The sequence below is a fragment of the Carcharodon carcharias genome, chromosome 1, assembly GCF_017639515.1.
Source record: "Carcharodon carcharias isolate sCarCar2 chromosome 1, sCarCar2.pri, whole genome shotgun sequence".
NCBI classification, from domain to species: Eukaryota; Metazoa; Chordata; class Chondrichthyes; order Lamniformes; family Lamnidae; genus Carcharodon; species Carcharodon carcharias.
The window spans coordinates 184,520,630-184,540,072 of NC_054467.1; the positions used below are offsets into that span (position 1 = coordinate 184,520,630).

Genomic DNA, 19,443 nt, shown 5'->3' on the forward strand with positions numbered 1-19,443 from the left:
GCCAGTAATAGGAGAGCTTGGCCATGGGAAAGGTGTCCAGGACTAGTTCCTCTCCTTCCTTGATTCACCCTGGTCACTTTTCCACTGCTGTTTCGAAGTCAGAATTGCCCTTCCCTGCCCACCATTCTGTTCTTACTGTTGACTGGCCTTAGCAGGAATATTAGATGGGTTTGTATGCTTTACCCCATAACCTCTCTGACCACTCGCCACCCCCTCATATGGTGCAAATTGGATGGATGGATGAAATTGCTGGTGAGGAAAGTAGGGTTCTTATAAGACATTTGTCGCCATATTCCATCTTCTCAGTAGCACAACCACAATGCTGCCTGAGATCAGGTGTTATAGCTGAGGGAGAGCCAGTCCAAAGATCTGTTAGGCACAGAGCCACACCAGATAAAGTGCTCACCCTCAGAGGTATTGAGGGAAATGAAAATGAATCCTTTCAGGCTAATTTTCTAGCTTTAGGCTCTAAGTGAGGAGCATCTCCCACCATGGATGTGTATCGGAACTGATTTTAAATGGCCTGAAATTGTAGACAGTGCCTGCCTAAATGTTCAATTTGTGTTCTTGGTGCTGGTAAGGTAAAGTCAGAAAATTATCTCTCCAATATCATAACTATATTTTTGATACTGTCAAAATGAAATATTGGGTGGCAAAACCGAGTTTTTGGCACCGATATATTTTAAACCTGTTTTGATATTGATAACATTACTGTGAGCGAAGATTCACATTAACCTAAATGTACAGAACAGTACTAACCTGGGCCATTCAAATATTGTGTGAGAGAGCAATGCAGCCGCACTATCACAGGTTCTGTACGAATTACGTCCCAAGCAATAGCAATCTCCTCCTGTCAAATAGCCAGGCAAGCAGAAACAAAACAATTTATTCAGAAATATAAAAGTAACAAGATCTATCAGAAATGTATAATGAATGATCACACAAAACACACACTTCATTCACTCTCTAATATATTAGAACATACCTTGTATGCTAAACCTTACACCATTTAAGTTGTTATTCTAACAGCTCAATCATGCTTAGCTCCTTTTAAATTGTTACCATCCATCGTCACAATCCATTGCAAGGAACTGGAGGCTCAATATAGGAAGAAACTCAGTAAAAGCCAGACCTGGATCTTGTTGGCAAAACTCATCCTGTTAATAATTTCAGTGAAAGGTTTGGCTTACGTATGTTGCATTTGTCCCAATGGGATGGGTGGGGTGATGGGTGGTGTTTGTCAGAGTCAATGTAGTCAGTAGTTGGATACAATGGGCAATAGGAACATGAGGCATCTCATTTCCTAAGGAGACAGTTGAAACACAGGCTTCACATGATCTAGCCAAAGTCTTTACCATGCTAGCTGTTAACTCACTGGGAACTAAATCTGTCTGTGTGATTTAATTGAATTAGAGTCAGATATACTGCAAGCTTGAAATTATCAAAAGGAGTTAGGTGTAGAAGGCATTTGAAATGCTAATGAGTAAACATGGATGAAAGTAGCATGTAGGTGTGAAGGAAATTTGCATGTGTGGTTAGGTGAAGGGGTTGTTTAGGTTTCAAAGGGATGATAGGATGTTTACAACTAACAAGATAAGCAAGGCCAAACAGTATGTTTATTTTTCCCAAAGGTACTGATCATATAGGCAACATTAAAGATTGTTATATTATGGGAAAAGTAAATTTCCAGAGACATATAGAACAATGGAATTTACCAGTTAAAGACAAAGAAAAATATAAAAAGGACGGAAGGTTATGTTGGGGGTGGGGTCATGCAATATCTAAAAGGACCATGTAAAACAGTCTTGAGGAAATCTCCAGCCACTTTTGCAGAAGTCTGTTGCGTTCAATAACTAAAGGTAGAGGAAAACCTTTGGAATTCCACTGTCCATTGTGTGCTGTGGTAACCTTGGTGGCTTGCCTATCTAAATGTAAAATCTATGTTGGACTGTTGCCTTAAAGGGAGTGTGTAGTTGGGAGTCAGGTTAGTTAGGGATTTTGGGATTTGTTATACTATTAAGTAACTGTAATATGTGTGTGCTTGAAATCTTTTCTTTTGTTAATAAGTGTTTTAATTTAGTTTTTAAAATCTTTAAAGGTGTTGGTGGGCTCATTATTTCTGAATTCAGTGCACAAATTTTCTCATAATAAATACAAATTGCAAAACCATTGTGATAGCGTGGCCAAGTTTCCCTTGTGGATCTGGCTCGCCGTGCACACATCACTTGTCACGCCATAATATGCAAGGTGTAGTTAAATCATAAATGCAGTTGTAAAGAGTACATTTAGAATTGGAGATATTCAATGATGATTGTTTGCCTGAATAATGCAGTTGCAACAACACTTTCGGAAGCTTGACACCACTCAAGACAAAGCAGCATGTTTGATTGGAACTTCATCGACCACCTTAAGCATTCACACCTTCCACCGCCCACACACAGTGGCAGCAGTGTGTACCATGATGCACTGCAGCAACTCACCAAGCCTCCTTCAACTGCACCTTCCAAACTCGTAACCTATACCATCTAGAAGCACAAGGGCAGCAGATGCATGGGAGCACCACCACCTGGAAGTTCTCCTCTAAGTCACTCACTATCCCTAGCTGGAACTATATCACTGTTCCTTCACTGTCACTGGGTGAAAAATCTGGAACTCCCTTCCTAACAGCACTGGGGGTGTATCTACACCACATGGACTGCAGCCAATCAAAAAGGCAGCTCACCACCACTTTCCAAAGGGTAATTAGGGATGGGCAACAAATGCTGGCCTTGCCAGGAACACCCACATCCCATGAAAAAAATTTAAAAAATGATTTCACACTTAGGGCAGAGAGGAAATCTTTCCCTGGACAGTAACTGATGAACTTCCAGTCTTTAAGTTGTTATGACTTGGCAGATGTGCATCAGGCGGATCAAATCCACAAGGGAAACCTGATCACGCTATCACAATGGTTTTACAACTTGTATTTATTTCAAGATACATGCCCTGACTTCAGAAGTAATAAGTCCACCAAGACTTCAGAAGTCTTTTAGAAAACTAAATTAAACATTTATTAACAAAATAAATTATTTCAAGCACAAACATAAGTCTACCAATTACTACTATAATAATTACCAAAACTCCTAATTATTCTGGCTTCTAATTACACTCCTGTTAAGGCCTATAAAAAAATAGATTTTAAACAGGTCCAGGCAAGTCAACACAATACCCTGAACAGTAGAATTCAAAGTGGCTTCGGTTCCTGTAGACAGCAGGCTTAATGCACAAATAATGGAGGCTCCTCACACTTCTGTTAGATCTTACAATGCCTTCCCTGACACATAACCTCATTCCCCCTTTTAATGTAAATTCCATTGTACCCATATGTCTTTGGAACTTTATCTTCCCCATAATATAAATCTTTTCATGGTGCTATTATTGTCAGTAACCTTTGGGAAAAATAAACACACTGTTTGGTCTAACTTCTCTGGCTATGTATAAACTTCCTACCACCTCTTTGAAATTCAAACTGCCCTGATTAATCTAAAAATGCAAATTCTCCTCACCTTATATTCTAAGATTTCAGCCATGCTTACGTATTTAGCATTTCAAACCTAGCTTCTTTTGATTAGTCAAAGCCTTCAGACCCGCTGTTTCCAATTCAATTACATCCCACACATACACACACAGAGAAACTATCCAAACCCCACTATTGATCTACTTTTACAATACATCACAATAATGTGAGAATTATTATACTTTTATGGCAGAGTCCATTGTTCCATGTTTCAATAACAGGAGAAATTCCTCTCTTCAATCTTCCACAATTTAGCCTCATCACCCTTTGTGTGACATTCCTGATATTGGATTCAGTGCTTGGACTAAATGTGATGAATAGTGCTCCTGATCTAGGGAAGACAACAAGTGAGCTAAAGTTGTTCAGTGACTTCCTCTAGGAGCTTTGCATGTGTGGAAATCTGGCAAAAGTAGAACTGGGCTCACATTGATGACCTTCACTTTCAAGATTCAGGCCTGAAGAAAGAGCAATCAGTTTCTGAAAGTTGCCCCCAGTACTTCATTCAAATAACCTGTTGCCAAGTCTGACAAAAATCAGTGCCTTTGGTAGGATTGAAAAGAAAATTAGAAAAAAATATGATACAGGCAATTCTTAATCTATATCTGAAGTAGCATATTGTTAAACGATTTAATTTTACATAGTTCACTGGAATCATCAGAATAAAAGACATATATAATACAAGATCTCACTCTCCGTATTACTGTTTGGGGGGGTCCCAACAATATGGGCAGTTTCCATCTTGGCCAAGATTATTAGTGAATATCGGTTACACATGGCTCCATTTTAAATTGCCATTCCTCCACCTCTACGAATGATGGCACAGCCTCATCATATGATATATCTCATATGATATTATTCTTCCCCACTTTCAGGGTATTTATTTCATACTATCCTTTCATTGGCTGTATGCCATGCATTGTTCCCTGATTCAGATCATAGCCTGGAAAATTATTCATACCTCTGCCTATCGCACGAGGTAAAACATTACAGCCTGGAATTGATTTCCAATTTTTCTCCTTTTTTCTTCCCAAGGGGAAGAAACTGTCTCTCATCAATTCTCAGAGACCACTAAGAAATCTGGTTGTCCTTCTGGGCTGTCAAGGGTAAGCTCACCATTCACCCATCCATGTCACTGCTTCTCAGACCAGTACTGTGCAACCTATCAACTGATGTCTAGAATGAGTTAACTATGTGTGCAATGAACTTATAAGACAGCATTATTATACTGAACATTTTCACAGCAGTGCAGACAATTTTAATTCCTGAACTGAAGAATGGAATTTAATGAGCTGTGAATAAAGTGCCCTTCAGAATAAAATCAGAGAGGTTATTCAATTTATTTGCAAATAAATTAATGAATCATGTTGTAATATAATGAACAGCAGGTTTGTTTACTCACATCGAGGAAGCTGACGTCAATGTGCAAGTCGATATCCACATCATCAATTGCTCCATACTCCCTGAAAGAGAATGGTTTAAATGAATGCCTCTGGAAATTAAGCATAGCTAAGAAAGTTAATATGATTAACCTCTTAAAAATGTCAGTAGATGCGGTGTTCCACTGTACCAGTGGTCAGGAAGGTGACTCGTTGATAACACTCTCATTAGAAAGCTGTGCAACTCCACTTAGTAACTTGACCATGTAATCTAGGCTGACAATCCTGTACAATCCCTTGAATGAGAAGTAAAAGCAAGCCCTTATCTGGCTGTTTAGCTGATTTAGCAAAAGATCCAATTTGAAGAAGAAATGTGAATTCCCTTTGTGTTCCTAAACGAATGTTACCAAAACAGATCATCAGTTCATTCTCTCTGTTGCTCTTGGGATCCTGATCTGTTTAAAATAATTGCCTACATAACAGTCACTGCACCTGAAAATAATTCATTGTGAAAAGCTTGGTTTCTGACAGATAAAATAAGGTGCTACACAAGAAGAATTTGAAATAAGTTGGCTTTATATAAAACCTTACCTTTATTGTGGGATTGAAGTGTAAGAGTGCAATTGTCTAGGGCCTTGGTGAGACCAAACCTGGAATATTGTGCAGAGATTTGGTCTCTTTACCCTATCTGCCTTATGGAGAGTGCAACAAAGTTTGACTAGGCTGATCTTGGAGGTGAGAGGATTGCCCTGTGAGGAGCAATTGAGTAGACTAGGCCGATATTCTTTAGAATGCAGAAAAATGAGAGGTGACCTCATTAAAACATATGACAATTTTAAGAGGCCTGATAGGGTAAGTGTTGGAAGGTTGTTTCTCCAGGCTGGGGAGCCTAGAACATAAAATCTCCATAAAATCCCAGCAATAGAACTCTCCAACATAGAAGGAGGCTATTCTGACTGTCATGCCTATGCCAGCTTTTTGAAAGCACTGTCCAGTTAAGTCCCACACCCAAGCTTTTCCCCATTATCCAACAAATCACTTCCCATCAAATACATGTCAAATTGACTTTTGAAAGTTTTAATGGAATCTGATTTCCCACCTTTTCAAGAAATAGGTTCTAGATGATACCAACCCTCTGTGTGAATGAAAAGTGCTCATTTCTCTCCAGTTCTTTTGCCAATTATTTTCAACCTAAGGCCTTTGGTTACTGATCCACTTTCCAGAGGAAAGAGTTTTCTCCCTCCTTGCTTGATCAGAACCCCTCATAATTTTGAATACCTATATTAGGTTTCCCTATAACCTTCTCTGCTCCAAGGAGAACAATCCCAGCTTCTCCAATCTCTCCACATAAGACCCTCATTCCTGATTTCATCCTGGTAAATCTCCTCTGCACAATCTCCAAAGCCTTGACATCCTGAGGCATGGTGCCTAGAATTATACAGAATAATTTATGAAGGGCCTAATCATTGATTTGTAAAGATTTAGCATAAATTCCTTGTTCTTGTCTTATAGGCCACTATTTACAAAACCAAGAATCTCATATGCTTTCATAACCACCTTTCAACTTGCCTTGCCACCTCCAGTCAGAAAAATATCTGTTCACCACCACATTTTGCCTCCTATTCCTCAGCCAATTACACATCCAAGTTACTTCCATCACTTTAGTGTTTCTATTTTCTATATAAGCCTGTTATGCGGTATTTTATCAAATGCCTTTTGGAAGTCCATATATGTAGCATCTATTGCACTATCTTTATCATCCCTCTATGTTACTTCAACAAAGAACTCAATCAAGTTAGCCAGATATGATTATTCTTTTAAAAATCCATGCATCCATCCTTATTAACTCATGCTTCTCCAAATGAGAACTAATTTTCTCTTTGACAGTGATCTCTAATAGTTTTCCCAACACTGATGTTAGACTAATTGTCGCATAGTTACCAGGTTTATGACTCTCTTTTTTTAATATTTGCAATGCTCCAGTCCTCTGGGATAACCCCATACCCAAGGAGGGTTTAATGATTGTTTCCAGAGCTTCTGTTATTTCAGCCCTAGTTTCCCTCAGCAACATTGCTTGCATCCCATCTGGACCAGCTGACTTGTTAACTTTGAGTGATGCAACTTATTTAGCACCTCCTTTCTATCTATTTTTAATCTATTCAATACCCTTGCTCCCCATTACAGTGCTTAACCCAAGAAATATTGATATTTTTAGCAGGTTGTTCAGCTGTTGCATAGTCCAGCTAAACTTGTCCTAATCTACTTTGTAGTATCAAACACTACTGAAAAATAATAGTTCACAATTTCTTTTTGCCTTTACACTACATCACAAATTCTAATCCTCACCTTCTTCCTTGATTCTCTGCTGCTATTTATTGCCAAGACTGTTCCACAAATACATTTTTCAAGATGGTGGTGACTCATGTTTGGAGAAAGACAGTTCAGATGTCTTATTCCAGATTATTATAATTCACTCTGGACTTGCAATAGTCATCATTCCAGGTTGATAATTTCATTTTGTTAATTAAATTATTTAAAAATGATACACATGTGGTAGGACAACATCACTCAGTAGGACCATATAAAATGCAGAACTATTAGGGCACGCTAACGTCAGCATTCAGGAGTTATTAATTCTTCCTGACTTGCAGAATCATAGAAATCATACCACAAAAAAGAGACCATTTAATCTATCACCTCTTTAGCCAGCAATTTAATCCTTCACTCTATCGCTCTCGACTGAATGATCTCTATGTAGTTAGCTAATCCTAAATTGCAATCTTATTGTTATTCAGGCAAATAATTTTTATTAGATATCTGTGAATATATTTCACACCCCAGCCATTTTTCTTTTACTCTAATGAACTTGTAGAAGTCCTCTTCCTGTTTCCTGTCTCCTTATCTCATGCTTGATGTGGCAGCAAAGGATCTGTGAATGTTTTTAATGGTTGTAGATTGACACCACTAACTTTATTGAGGATGAAACCTAATTAACCATCGAGCTTTGGAGTCATTTAATTGTTGTCAGGGATCATATAACCCTAGAATTCTTCAGCACAATTATGGACAGAATTATGATGGTAATAAGGGCTCGGTTAATTGATGAAAGTCATATCAGTGTCGCTTTTAATATGGGCTAGTAGCTCTCTAGTGGCATTGCTCACAATAATTTTGCAGTTTTATAAGAAAAGGAATTCTATGCAGGAACATTGACTAATAGTACTGTGGGAAGTGCTGCGCAGGCACGGCAGCATTAATTGACTATCCCGAGTGCCCTAAGATGATAATGGTGGGCCACTTCTTAAACGACTGTGTAGTGGGGCCACTGGCAGCAAGTGGCAATGGTGGGGGAAAGCATGAGGCAGGGGAACTGGTCGGTCCCTGTGGGCCCCTCCCTGCAGGGAACTGTGTTTTCGCAAGCTAAGGGGCAGTGCCAGATGCCATGAGACAAGGGAGAAAGCAGCAAGGACAAAGTCTAAGATTTGTGACTGGCAATTGGCAAAGGCCAAGGCCATGAATAGGGCAGCCTGAAGCCCCTGAGGGTGACTAAGAGTCAGGAAAGGAAAATGGAGGCCTGGTCAGACTGGCTCACAGCATCCCTGAGTCCAAGACTCAGAACTTACTTTTTCTTCACTAAGATAAAAGCAAAAAACTGTGGATGCTGGAAATCCAAAACTAAACAAAAATACCTGGAAAAACTCAGCAGGTCTGACAGCATCTGCAGAGAGGAATACAGTTAATGCTTTGAGTCCAAATGACTCTTCACCAGAACCATATCAGACCTGCTGAGTTTTTTCCAGGTATTTTTGTTTTTATTACTTCTTCTTCAGATTGTATACAAACATACATATTTACGTACATACGAATTATGAGGAGTAGGCCATTCAGCCCTTCGAGGTATATGAAATTTATTACCACTGTGCTCAATGGGATAGATTTCAAACAGATCTAGCAACTCAAAACTGGGCATCCATGAGACATTGTGAGCCATTACCCACAGCAGAACCCCAATCTATAAACTCATGGCCTGGCATGCTCCCCTACTCTACCATTGCCGTCAAGCTGGGCGATCAACTGTGGTTCAGTGAAGAGTGCAGGAGGGCATGCCAGGAGTAGCACCAGGCATAACTAAAAATGAGGTATCAACCTGGTGAAGCTAGAACACGGTGCTTCCATGCCAAAGACTGTAAGCAGCAAGTGATAGACAGAGCTAAGTGACCCCACAACCAAAGCATCAGATCTAAGTTCTGCAGTTCTGTCACATCCAGTCGTGAATGATGGTGGACAATTCAACAACTCACTGGAGGAGGAGGCTCCGCAAATATCCTCATCCTCATTGATGGGGGAGCCCAGCACATCAGTGCAAATGATAAGGCTGAAGCATTTGCAACAATCTTCAGGCAGAAGTGACGAGTGGATGATCCATTTCCGGAGGTCCCCAGCATCACAGATGCCAGTCTTCAGCCAATTTGATTCACTCCACATGATATCAAGAAACAGCTGAAGGTACTGGATACTGCAAAGACTATGGGCACTGACAACATTCCAGGAATAATACTGAAGACTTGCACCCCTAGCTGAGCTATTCCAGTAGAGCGACAAAACTGGCATCCACATAGCAATATAGAAAATTGTCCAGGTACGTCTTCACCACAAAAAGCAAGACAAATCCAAGCCAGCAAATTACCATCCCATCGTTCTACACTCAATCACGAGCAAAGTGATGTAATTCGTCGTCAACAGTGCTGTCAAGCAGCACTTACTCAGCAATAACCTGCTCACTAACACTCAGTTTGGGTTCCACCAGAGCGACTCAGCTTCTGACCTCATTATAGTCTTGAGTAAAACATGGACAAAAGAACTGAACTCCCGAGGTGAGGTGAGAATGACTGCCCTTGACATCAAGGTAACAATTGACTGTGTGTGGCATCAAGGAGCCCTGGCAAAATTGAGTCAGTGGGAATCAAGGGGAAAACTCTCCGCTGGCTGGACTCATATTTAACACAAAGGAAGATGGTTGTGGTTGTTTAAGGCCAATCATCTCAGTCCTGGGACATCACTGCAGGAGTTCCTCAGGGTAGTGTCCTCGACTCAACCATCTGCAACTGCTTCATCAATGATCTTCCCTCTTTCATAAGGTCAGAAGTGGGGATGTTCACTGATGATTGCACAATGTTCAGCATCATTTGTGACTCCTCAGGCACTGAAACAATCCATGTCCATATGCAGAAAGACCTGGACAATATTCAGGCTTGGGCTGATAAGTGGCAACTAACATTCACGCCATACAAATAATAAAGAGGGAGAAAATAAACTTTGAGAGTAAACTAGCAAGTAATATAAAAACAGACAGTAAGAGCTTCTTTAAATATATAAAAAGGAAGAGAGTTTGAAATGAACCTAGGCCCCTTAGAGAATGAGGCTGGGGAAATAATAATGGGGAACTAGAAAATGGCAGGGGTGTTGAATAAATACTTTGCATCAGTCTTCATGGTTGAAGACACGAATAGCATTTTAAAAATACTAAATAATCAAGTGGCAAAATGGGGGGAGGAAATAAATACAATAACTATCACGAGAGAGAAAGCACTAGGGAAATTAATGGGGGTAAAGACCGATAGGTCCCCTGGACCTGATGGACTGCACCCTAGGACATGAAATGAAGTAGCTACGAGATAAAAACAGAAAATGCTGGAAAAACTAACAGGTCTTGCAGCACCTGTGGAGAGAGAAACAGAGTAAACGTTTCAAGTCTGTATGAGAAATGTGATTTATACAGTTAAAGGGAGGGACGGTGGGGCAGGTGGAGCTGGATAGAAGATAGTTGGGGACAAAGGAGGGATTGACAAAGCTGTCATGAACTCAAGGCCAAAAGGATTATTAATGATAGTGGTTAGTGCTAAAGAAGGTGCTGATAGTGGCATAAAGGTAAGAAAGCAGAATATGATAATAGCAGAACAAGGATAGCATTGAGTGAAAGAACATCAAGGAACAACCTCATCTTCCGATTAGGCACTTTACAGCCTTCTGGACTTAACATTGAGTTCAACAACTTCAGACCATGAACTCTCTCCTCCTTCCTCATCCCCGTTTTTTAATCCCCTTTTTTCTACATTCATTTTTATTTTTTATCCATTTTTATTTTTATTTATTTATCCATGGTTTTATCCCCCTTTCTATCCCATTTTCTATCCTTTTTTCCCCTACCACTGCCCCCTCCCCCGACCCCATCTCCTACAAAGCCATCTGTTACTTGTTCCACACTGTGAACAATTTTGGTCCCCTTATCTAAGGAAAGATATACTGGCACCTGAGACATCCAGAGAAGGTTCACTAGGCTGATCCCAGATATGGAGGGATTTTCTTATGCGGAAAGGTTGAGTAGGTCGGGCTTGTACTCATTGGAGTTTAGAAGAATGAGAGGCGAGCTTATTGAAACATATAAGATTTGTAGGGGGCTTGACAGAATAGATGTTGAGAGATTGTTTCCCCTTGCGGGAGAGTCTAGGACCAGAGGGCATAATCTCAGAGTAAGGGGCTGCCCACTTAAGGCAGGGATGAGGAGGAATTTCTTCTTCCAGAGGGTAACGAATCTGTAGAGGGCTTTAGAGGCTGGGTCATTAAGTATATTCAAAGCAGAGATAGACAGATTTTTAATCAGTAAGGGAATCAAGGGTTAAAATTGAAAGGCAGGAAAGTGGAATTGAGGATATCAGATCAGCTATGATCTCATTGAATGGCAGAGCAGACTTGATGGGCTGAATGCTCCTAAGTCTTATGGTCTTTGGTCTTGTACAAGTGCCAGGCAATGACCATCTGCAACAAGAGAGAATCTAACCATCACACATTCAATAGTGTTACAATCACTATAGGCCCCGTTATCAACATCCTGGTATACCATTGACCAGAAACTGAACTGGACTAGACATATAAATACTGTGGCTGCAGAGGGTAACTCACCTCCTGGTTCCCCAAAGCCTGTCCACCATCTTCCACGCACTGGGAGTGTGATGGAACACTCTCCTCTTGCCTGAATAAGTGCAGCTGCAACAACACTCAAGAATCTTGACACCGTCCAGGACAAAGCAACCCACTTGCTTGGCACCACATCCCTAAACATTCACTCCCTCCACCATCAACGCACAGTGGCAGCAGGTGTGTACCTATAAGATGCGCTGCAGCAACTCATTAAGGCTCTTTCAATAGCACCTTTCAAATGCACAACCTCTACCACCTAGAACAAGGCTGCAGATAGATGGGAACACCACCACCTGGAATTGCCCCTCCAAGTCACACACCCATCCTGACTTAGAAATATATCGCCGTTCCTTCACTGTTGCTAGGTCAAAATCCTGGATCTCCCTTCCTAACTGCACTGCGGGTGTACCTACACCACATGGACTGCAGCAGTTAAAGAAGGCAGCTCACCACCATCTTCTCAAGGGCAATTAGGAATGGGCAATAAATGCTGGTCTAGCCAGCGACACCCACATCCCATGACAAATAAAAAAAAGTTCCCTAAGGGGCACAATGCCACAAGAAGGATTCGAGACAATGGGAAGGCACAAAGAATTAAGTCAGGAAGATCTTGGTCAAGGTCGTTCCTAGCAGCCTAGAGTCCAGTCAGGCTGGCCACCTGTAGTTTTACCTTTATGCTGTGTATGGTGAATTAAAATTAAGTTTTCAACTGTTTGTTTTATATGGTGACTACTAAAGTCCTTTTGAGCATTAATTGCTTAATAAAGGTGTTTGAATTAACCATGGTATTGTCAACATAATTCTCGAGTTATTGAACAAACAGAAATCTTAGACTACACTACTGGACCCTATTCAGTGGATGAATGTAATTTTATCATTGTTACACATACGGCTTTTTGGAATTCTTATTTTGTGCAAGCTATTATTTTGGAAATTAAGGAATACAGTGTTAAGAAAAAAATGTAGGGCGAAAGAAGTTAGTTGATGTTGACAGGTCTGTTCTTCATTGCCATCTGGTGGCTAATGCATAAAACTACAGAGCCAAATGCTGTCAAATTAATTGGAAAATCCTATTAAAAATGCAACAGGGCAGAGGTGTCATCAGGTTTTGACAGAATTAATATGGAAAAAAAGATCCCCTATGTTAACAAAGACTTTTAAATAGAAGTTGCTGGGACATACAATTTTAATACTATAATGATTTGTTCTGCACTAATATCTGTCTGGAGTCATCAGTTGCCTATCTATAGCAAGCAACGAGTTTTGGAATGAAAATTAATTGGCTTAGGATAGATGCAATATGTTTCCATTGGCAACATGCCTGCAAGTTGGAAATAACACTTTGGGCTGTGTCAAACAGCTTATCTACTTTGATAGCAAAGTCCATTAATGATAATAGCATTACCACTGCAATGAACCAATGAATCAGCTTTGGTGCATTTGTCATGTCCAATACGTGTCGAAGCAGAACAGTTAACTAGCAGAGGTAGCTTTGAATCTTTTCTGCTGCTTTACTACTGGTGCTGCTACGTGGTCCTAAGAAATGGGATTTGTTTTTCGGACCAAATGACAATGACTATCGGTCTTTAACTAGCCATATCAACACCACATATATGGCATTGAATGGCAATACATAACCAATGTCACTATCCATCAACACACTAATAATAATCTCATTATCTACAATTGATCAGAGTGTTTGCACACTGCTCAGCAGCATCGTGGCTGCACTTACTATCTGAACATATCTGGTCAACCTGCAGTCAGCAAAATGGAAGCATCCTCAGAAGCAGACACATCCTTGTTTGGCATTAAGAACAACTTAGGTTTAATTGGTACGCTGACAAGACTTGGGATGCATTTATCCAGCTGTTCTGGCGAGCTACAGTACCATTTCATAACTGGCTACACCTGATTCATGGTGCTTGGCTCCAAGTCAAATTCAAAGGGCCAAGATGGATCTCTGTGCTTGCACATTCATACATAAATACAGAACAGCATGTTAAAGCTCAAGCCTGTCCCTATCACGCCGGGGTTTGGATGATATATTTCAATTTCACCTATGTTAGTTATGTGGCAGAGCAGACTCCCCATCCACTATAGAACATTTCCAAATTTTTACTCTATTAATATCAGTGGGTTCTATAACAGAATTGCAATCTGTTCTGACACATTACTACCCAGGTGGTAGAGTTAAAAATTACCCTCACAGCTAGATGGCAGCTTCCATAAGCAAACTGAGTTTACCATGAACCGAATCTTCTTCGAATTGCACATTAATCACTGAACTGTATAGAACAGTGAAGGCATTAGCCCCTACTTCTGGTATATTGCTCATTGGAGATTATGTGGGACAGCCATTATGTCATTCCATCCCTCTGAAGGTGAAAAATGCCACATGGGCAGAACTAAACTGCAAGTTCCAATTTTTGTCTACAGTTAAAGTAAGAAGTAAAATGTCACAGTGAAACACTGACAGCACAACAACCAGACTGTTCTGAAACAAAGTCAAAAATCCCGTAATAGATTTGAGTAGCTTTTGAGTGACAGTTTCCATGGTAATGGCATGAGAGCTGACACTCAGTGAACCCGCTTTGAGTTCCTCAGGTACAGACATTGGAAATCAGAGCACTGAAAACCCCAAAAAAGTTGATAGCTTTTAAATACATCCTTATCCTCTTTAAGGTCTTTTACGTAGTTAACACCATCCTTATGCATCATCTCTCCTCTGTGCTCCAACTCGGGAACTATTCTTACTTGCCCCATTATTACCCCTGCATTCTATCCACTGCCAACTTCTATCTCTCAAACACTGCCCATCTCTGCGCTTCCTGATTCCTACTGCTGCTGAAACTCATATACCATCCTTTCTCAACACCCTCCTTGTCAACCTCCAGAGCTCCACAAGACATAAACACAATCTTATCGAGTCCTCCCTCCATCACCTGTAGCTTATCCCACACAAATTCCACTCACTCATCACCCTTAATCATGCTGATGCACCCTAAATCCCATCACTTTGTTACACTTCTCCCTGCTTCATATTCCTCCCTGACACCTACCTCAACAGTTCTTTTAGCCGCCTTTCCAAATCCCGTCCTATTCCTGCTCGGGTCTAATTCTCAATTTTGGGGTATTTTCCTATGATAAAGAGGAGATTTGAATTTAAGCTGTTGGTGTGTATTTTCTTTTTGTGAAAATTTTCCCCATCCAGCCATCCATGACTGGTCCAGGAAATTGCAAACCAGGCATCGCTGTTTCAGGAAAATACTAGTATAGTCTAGTACCAGTTCTCAACACCAAATAGAGGAGAAGAATGAGGCAGCCATCACAAAAAGGAATTTGTCCAGAATAGCAGTGTTCAGTGACACAAACAATGGGCAGTACTTTGTGTACTCATTATGTATTGAGCCAACATTAAAAAAAAACTACTTATTACAGAGGTTTTTCATTCACTACGATGACTAAGGCTCAAATGCAACCAGCTATTTATATACTGGGTTGCAGGTAAAAATGATGCCTCAGAGTAATCAAATCTTCACACAAACCACCCAGAGACAAATTGAAACAAACATACCTTTTCTAAAATTAGATGGAATAAAGACTGGAAACTTAGAAGCTGTGTCATTTCACTGGTCAATAGTGTAGTTTAACTGTTTTGAAACAAAAACAGAAAATGCCAAAATAACTCAGCAGGTCTGGCAGCACCTGTGAGAGAGAAACAGAGTTAACGTTTTGAGTCTGTATGACTCCTTTCTCACAGATGCTGCCAAACCTGCTGGGTTTTTCCTGCATTTTCTGTTTTTATCTGATTTCCAGCATCCCCAGTATTCTGCTTTTATCTTAACCATTTTGAATATTATCCGGAACCTGAAAATATTTTGAAAACTCTGCACAAGTTTATAAAACTTCCAAGTGGTTCAGCGGAGCCATGGGCACTTTGTAACATTGACTTAATAGCACATTGAAGTTATACTCCATGAGCTCTTAAGACAAAGCAGTATGTTGTGGGGATCTGATTCCAGAGTTATACTTTCATATTTGCATTGTTATGAAGCAGGAGCCATTTTGTAGGTCTCTCTTTTCTTTTATATGACTTTAGGAGCAGAAGCTGTCATCACAGTTTAGTGTCCATAACCAGTCCAATGCCCTGCTGGAGGGCAAGTATAACTCCTGGATGTTATCCTCAAACTTGAGTCAGAGGCAAGGTGTTATTATGTGCTGCATGGTTTGGACAGGGTTTTTGCAGCCGCAGCCAGGCAAGGTTTTGAGGTTCCTCTTGCACATCAGGTGGCCACATTGGCTATGTCCAGTCTGTGTTCTATTAAGTGTTAGCCACATGTTCCAGGAAATTGGAGCCTGGTTGTTGAGATGTTGGGTTGGAGACAATGGGTTGCATTTTCACCGAGTTGGGATGACACAGGGGCCTTTTAAATGGTAGCCAGGACCCAATTCTGGGATTTCTAACCTCAATCTCAGGCATTCCAATTTTTGCAAGTGCCTTTTAAGGGCGCAGGTTGGTTTGGGTCAAAAGCCTGCACCTAGCACTCCTGGCTTGGCTGGCTCCATTGCACGATAGCCATGTGTTTTTCCTCCATAATATTCATGGAATCAGGCCAGATCTTCAAACAGTCATGGTTCATGGCACCTCAGAGGTGTCATGAATCAAAGTCTGCATGACGAACCTTTCAAAAAGTAAGTACAAAAGGTCCCCCCCATGCCAAGCTATATCCCCCAAACAACCCCTATTGCCTCCATGCCCTCATGCCAAGCTCTGCCCACCTCCAAATAAGCCCTGTGGCCCCTCATTTCCCTTACACCAAACCATGCCCCTCCATCCACTGCCCCCTGGCCTTCCATGTTCTTTCATGCTCCCATGCAAAGCTATGGTCTTCCATCCACTCCCCCATGGTTCCTCATGCCACCTATGCCAAGCTATGGTACTTCCATGCTCATTGATCCACTATACACCATATAGAACCAATGAACCCAATAGTGACAATAGGATGTATAAACAAGCTTTAAAAAAGTCATTCATTCATAACCTTCTACCCTGTTAAAGAAGTTCTGTTACTACAGAGCAATAAAAGTTCCAATCATCCAGACTCTTCAAAGCTTTCATTGTTGAAACTGCAAGCACTTAAAACCTCTTACCCTTGTGTAAATAAACATTGTGAAGTTGATAGCAGAGATCAAAGAGCCATAGCTGTCAACCAGGCAATGTTTTGTCTGGAGCTCAGGTTTTTTTTAATTCATTCATGATGTGGGCATCGCTGGGTAGACCAGTGTTTATTGCCCTCCCTAATTGCCCTTGAGAAGGTTGTGGTGAGCTGCCTTCTTGAACAGTTGCAGTTCATGTAATGTAGGTACATCGACAGTGCTCTTAGGGAGGGAGTTCCAGGAATTTGACCCAGTGACAGTGATATATTTCCAAGTTAGGATGGTGAGTGACTTGGAGGGGAACTTCCAGGCAGTGGTGTTCCCATCTATCTGCTGCCCTTGTCCTTTTAGATGGTAGCAGTCATGGATTTGGTAAGTGCTGTCTAAGGAGGGTTTGTGAGTTCCTGCAATGCATCTTGTAGATGGTATCCACTGTTGCCACTGAGCGTCAGTGGTGGAGGGAGTGAATGTGAGTGGATTAGTTCCAAGCAAGTGGGCTGGTTTGTCCTGAATGGTGTCAAGCTCCTTGAGTGTTATTGGAGCTGCACTCATGCAGACAAGTGAAGAGTATTCCATCAAGCTCCTGACTTGTACTTTATAGATGGTGGACAGGCTGTGGGGAATTGGGAGGTGACTTGCTTTCCACAGGATTCCTAGCCTCTGACCTGCTCTTGTAGCCACAGTATCTAAATGGCTGGTCCAGTTCAGTTTCTGGTCAATGGTATACCCAGGATGTTTTTAGTGGGGAATCCAGCAATGGTAATGCCATTGAATGTCAAGGGGTGATGGTTAGATTCTCTCTTGTTGGAGATGGTCATTGCCTGGCACTTGTGTGACACGTATGGTACCTGCCACTTGTCAGCCAAAGCCTGGATATTGTCCAGGTCTTGCTGCATTTGTACATGGGCTGTTCAGTATCTGAGGAGTCATGAATAATGTTGATCATTGTGCAATCATCAGCGAACATCCCCACTGCTGACCTTGTGATGGAAGGAAGGTCATTGATAATGCAGCTGAAGATGGCTGGGCCGAGGACACTACCCTGAGGAACTCCTGCAGTGATGTCCTGAAACTGAGATGATTGACCTCCAACAACCACAACCATTTTCCTTTGTGCTAGATATGACTCCAACCTATGGAGAGTTTTCCCCTGATTCCCGTTATTTCCAGTTTTGCTTGGGCTCCTTGATGCCACACTCGGCCAAATGCTGCCTTGATGTCAAGGGCAGTCACTCTCACCTCATTTTCAACAGACTAATGGGTTTTTAGGCTTTCAGTCAAGCCTCATCATATACTTATACATATTTAAACATCCTATTGTCATTATGGGGTTCATTGGTTCTATTCGGTGTATAGTTGGTCAATGGGCATGGAAGTTCCACAACTTGGCATAGTGACTATAAGGAGCCTGGGGATGGGTGAAGGAGTATAGCTCAGCACAGGGGCATGAGCGACCATGGGGATGGTTGGAAGGACATACATTGGCATGGGAGCATGTGCAGCCATAGGGGATGGGTGGGGGCATGAGATGATATGTATGGGGCATGAGGAATGCATGGGGGTAAGGGGGTGTGAGAGGTGAGGGCAGGAGGGCCCTTTTGTATTGCTTTTAATTGGGACGATCCCACAGTGCCGAGGTGGGCCTTTTAAACAGGCCACCTCGGCACCTGGCAGCCCCTGAGGCTGCCTCTGAACATTTTCTCGGGTTGGCTGGCCTGACTCCATCCCGCACCCGCATCTGGCACTGATCCTACCTTTGCGGGCATATCCCTCAGAGGTAGTCGGGCCAAGCCAGGAATTTTCCTAACTCCCGCTGCCACCTCGAGGATGAATATCCAGGCCAACGTTTATTTGAAAGGGTGTTTCCTGCCCAAGCTTTCCTCCAGGTTCCACCTGTGTATGGAGTTGGAGATGTTCGATTCGTGCCCAGAGGGGGGCTTTATAAAGCCTTGTGGTGAGCTGGGATGTCTTGAATGTTTTTATGGATGGGAAGGTCCAAGTTGCTGCTGATACAAGTTATTTCTTTGTGTGTTTGCTGCGTCCCTTTGAATGAAGGGAGGGGCGATATTTTAGAGGACTGGTAACCATTGAAGTGGAAGTGATCTCAGGCTTCCAGGGATTACCATCATTACTGAGCGAAGCTGTGTGTCAATGAGTTTGGTGTGATGAATTGAGGTCATACGGTGCACAGTACGCAGCTAAGGAGAAAACCAGAGCTGTGTCTGAAGGACGGAGGTTTTTGCACCTCAGCTTGTGCTGGCGAGCTTGCAGGTGATATCCACTCGTGTTTTGGTCTTTTTTGCAGTCTTTTGGAGGTGGTCATGGTAAATTAGGGAGCAGTCTAGGGTCAGTCCAAGATTGCTGGGAATCGGG

The 19,443-nt window shown here is 41.6% G+C and overlaps 1 protein-coding gene across 2 annotated transcripts in view; it reads right to left on the reverse strand.

The window, feature by feature from the left end:
- parp8 (poly (ADP-ribose) polymerase family, member 8) overlaps nucleotides 1-19,443 on the reverse strand; it is a 470,797-nt gene that overhangs the window by 151,983 nt on the left and 299,371 nt on the right. For both annotated transcript variants that reach the window (XM_041197708.1, XM_041197699.1), the window contains exons 8-9: nucleotides 4,956-5,016; nucleotides 760-850 (exon numbers count right to left, since the gene is read on the reverse strand). In XM_041197708.1, the coding sequence (XP_041053642.1) occupies nucleotides 760-850; nucleotides 4,956-5,016 (152 nt within the window). The remainder of the gene's footprint in view (nucleotides 1-759; nucleotides 851-4,955; nucleotides 5,017-19,443) is intronic.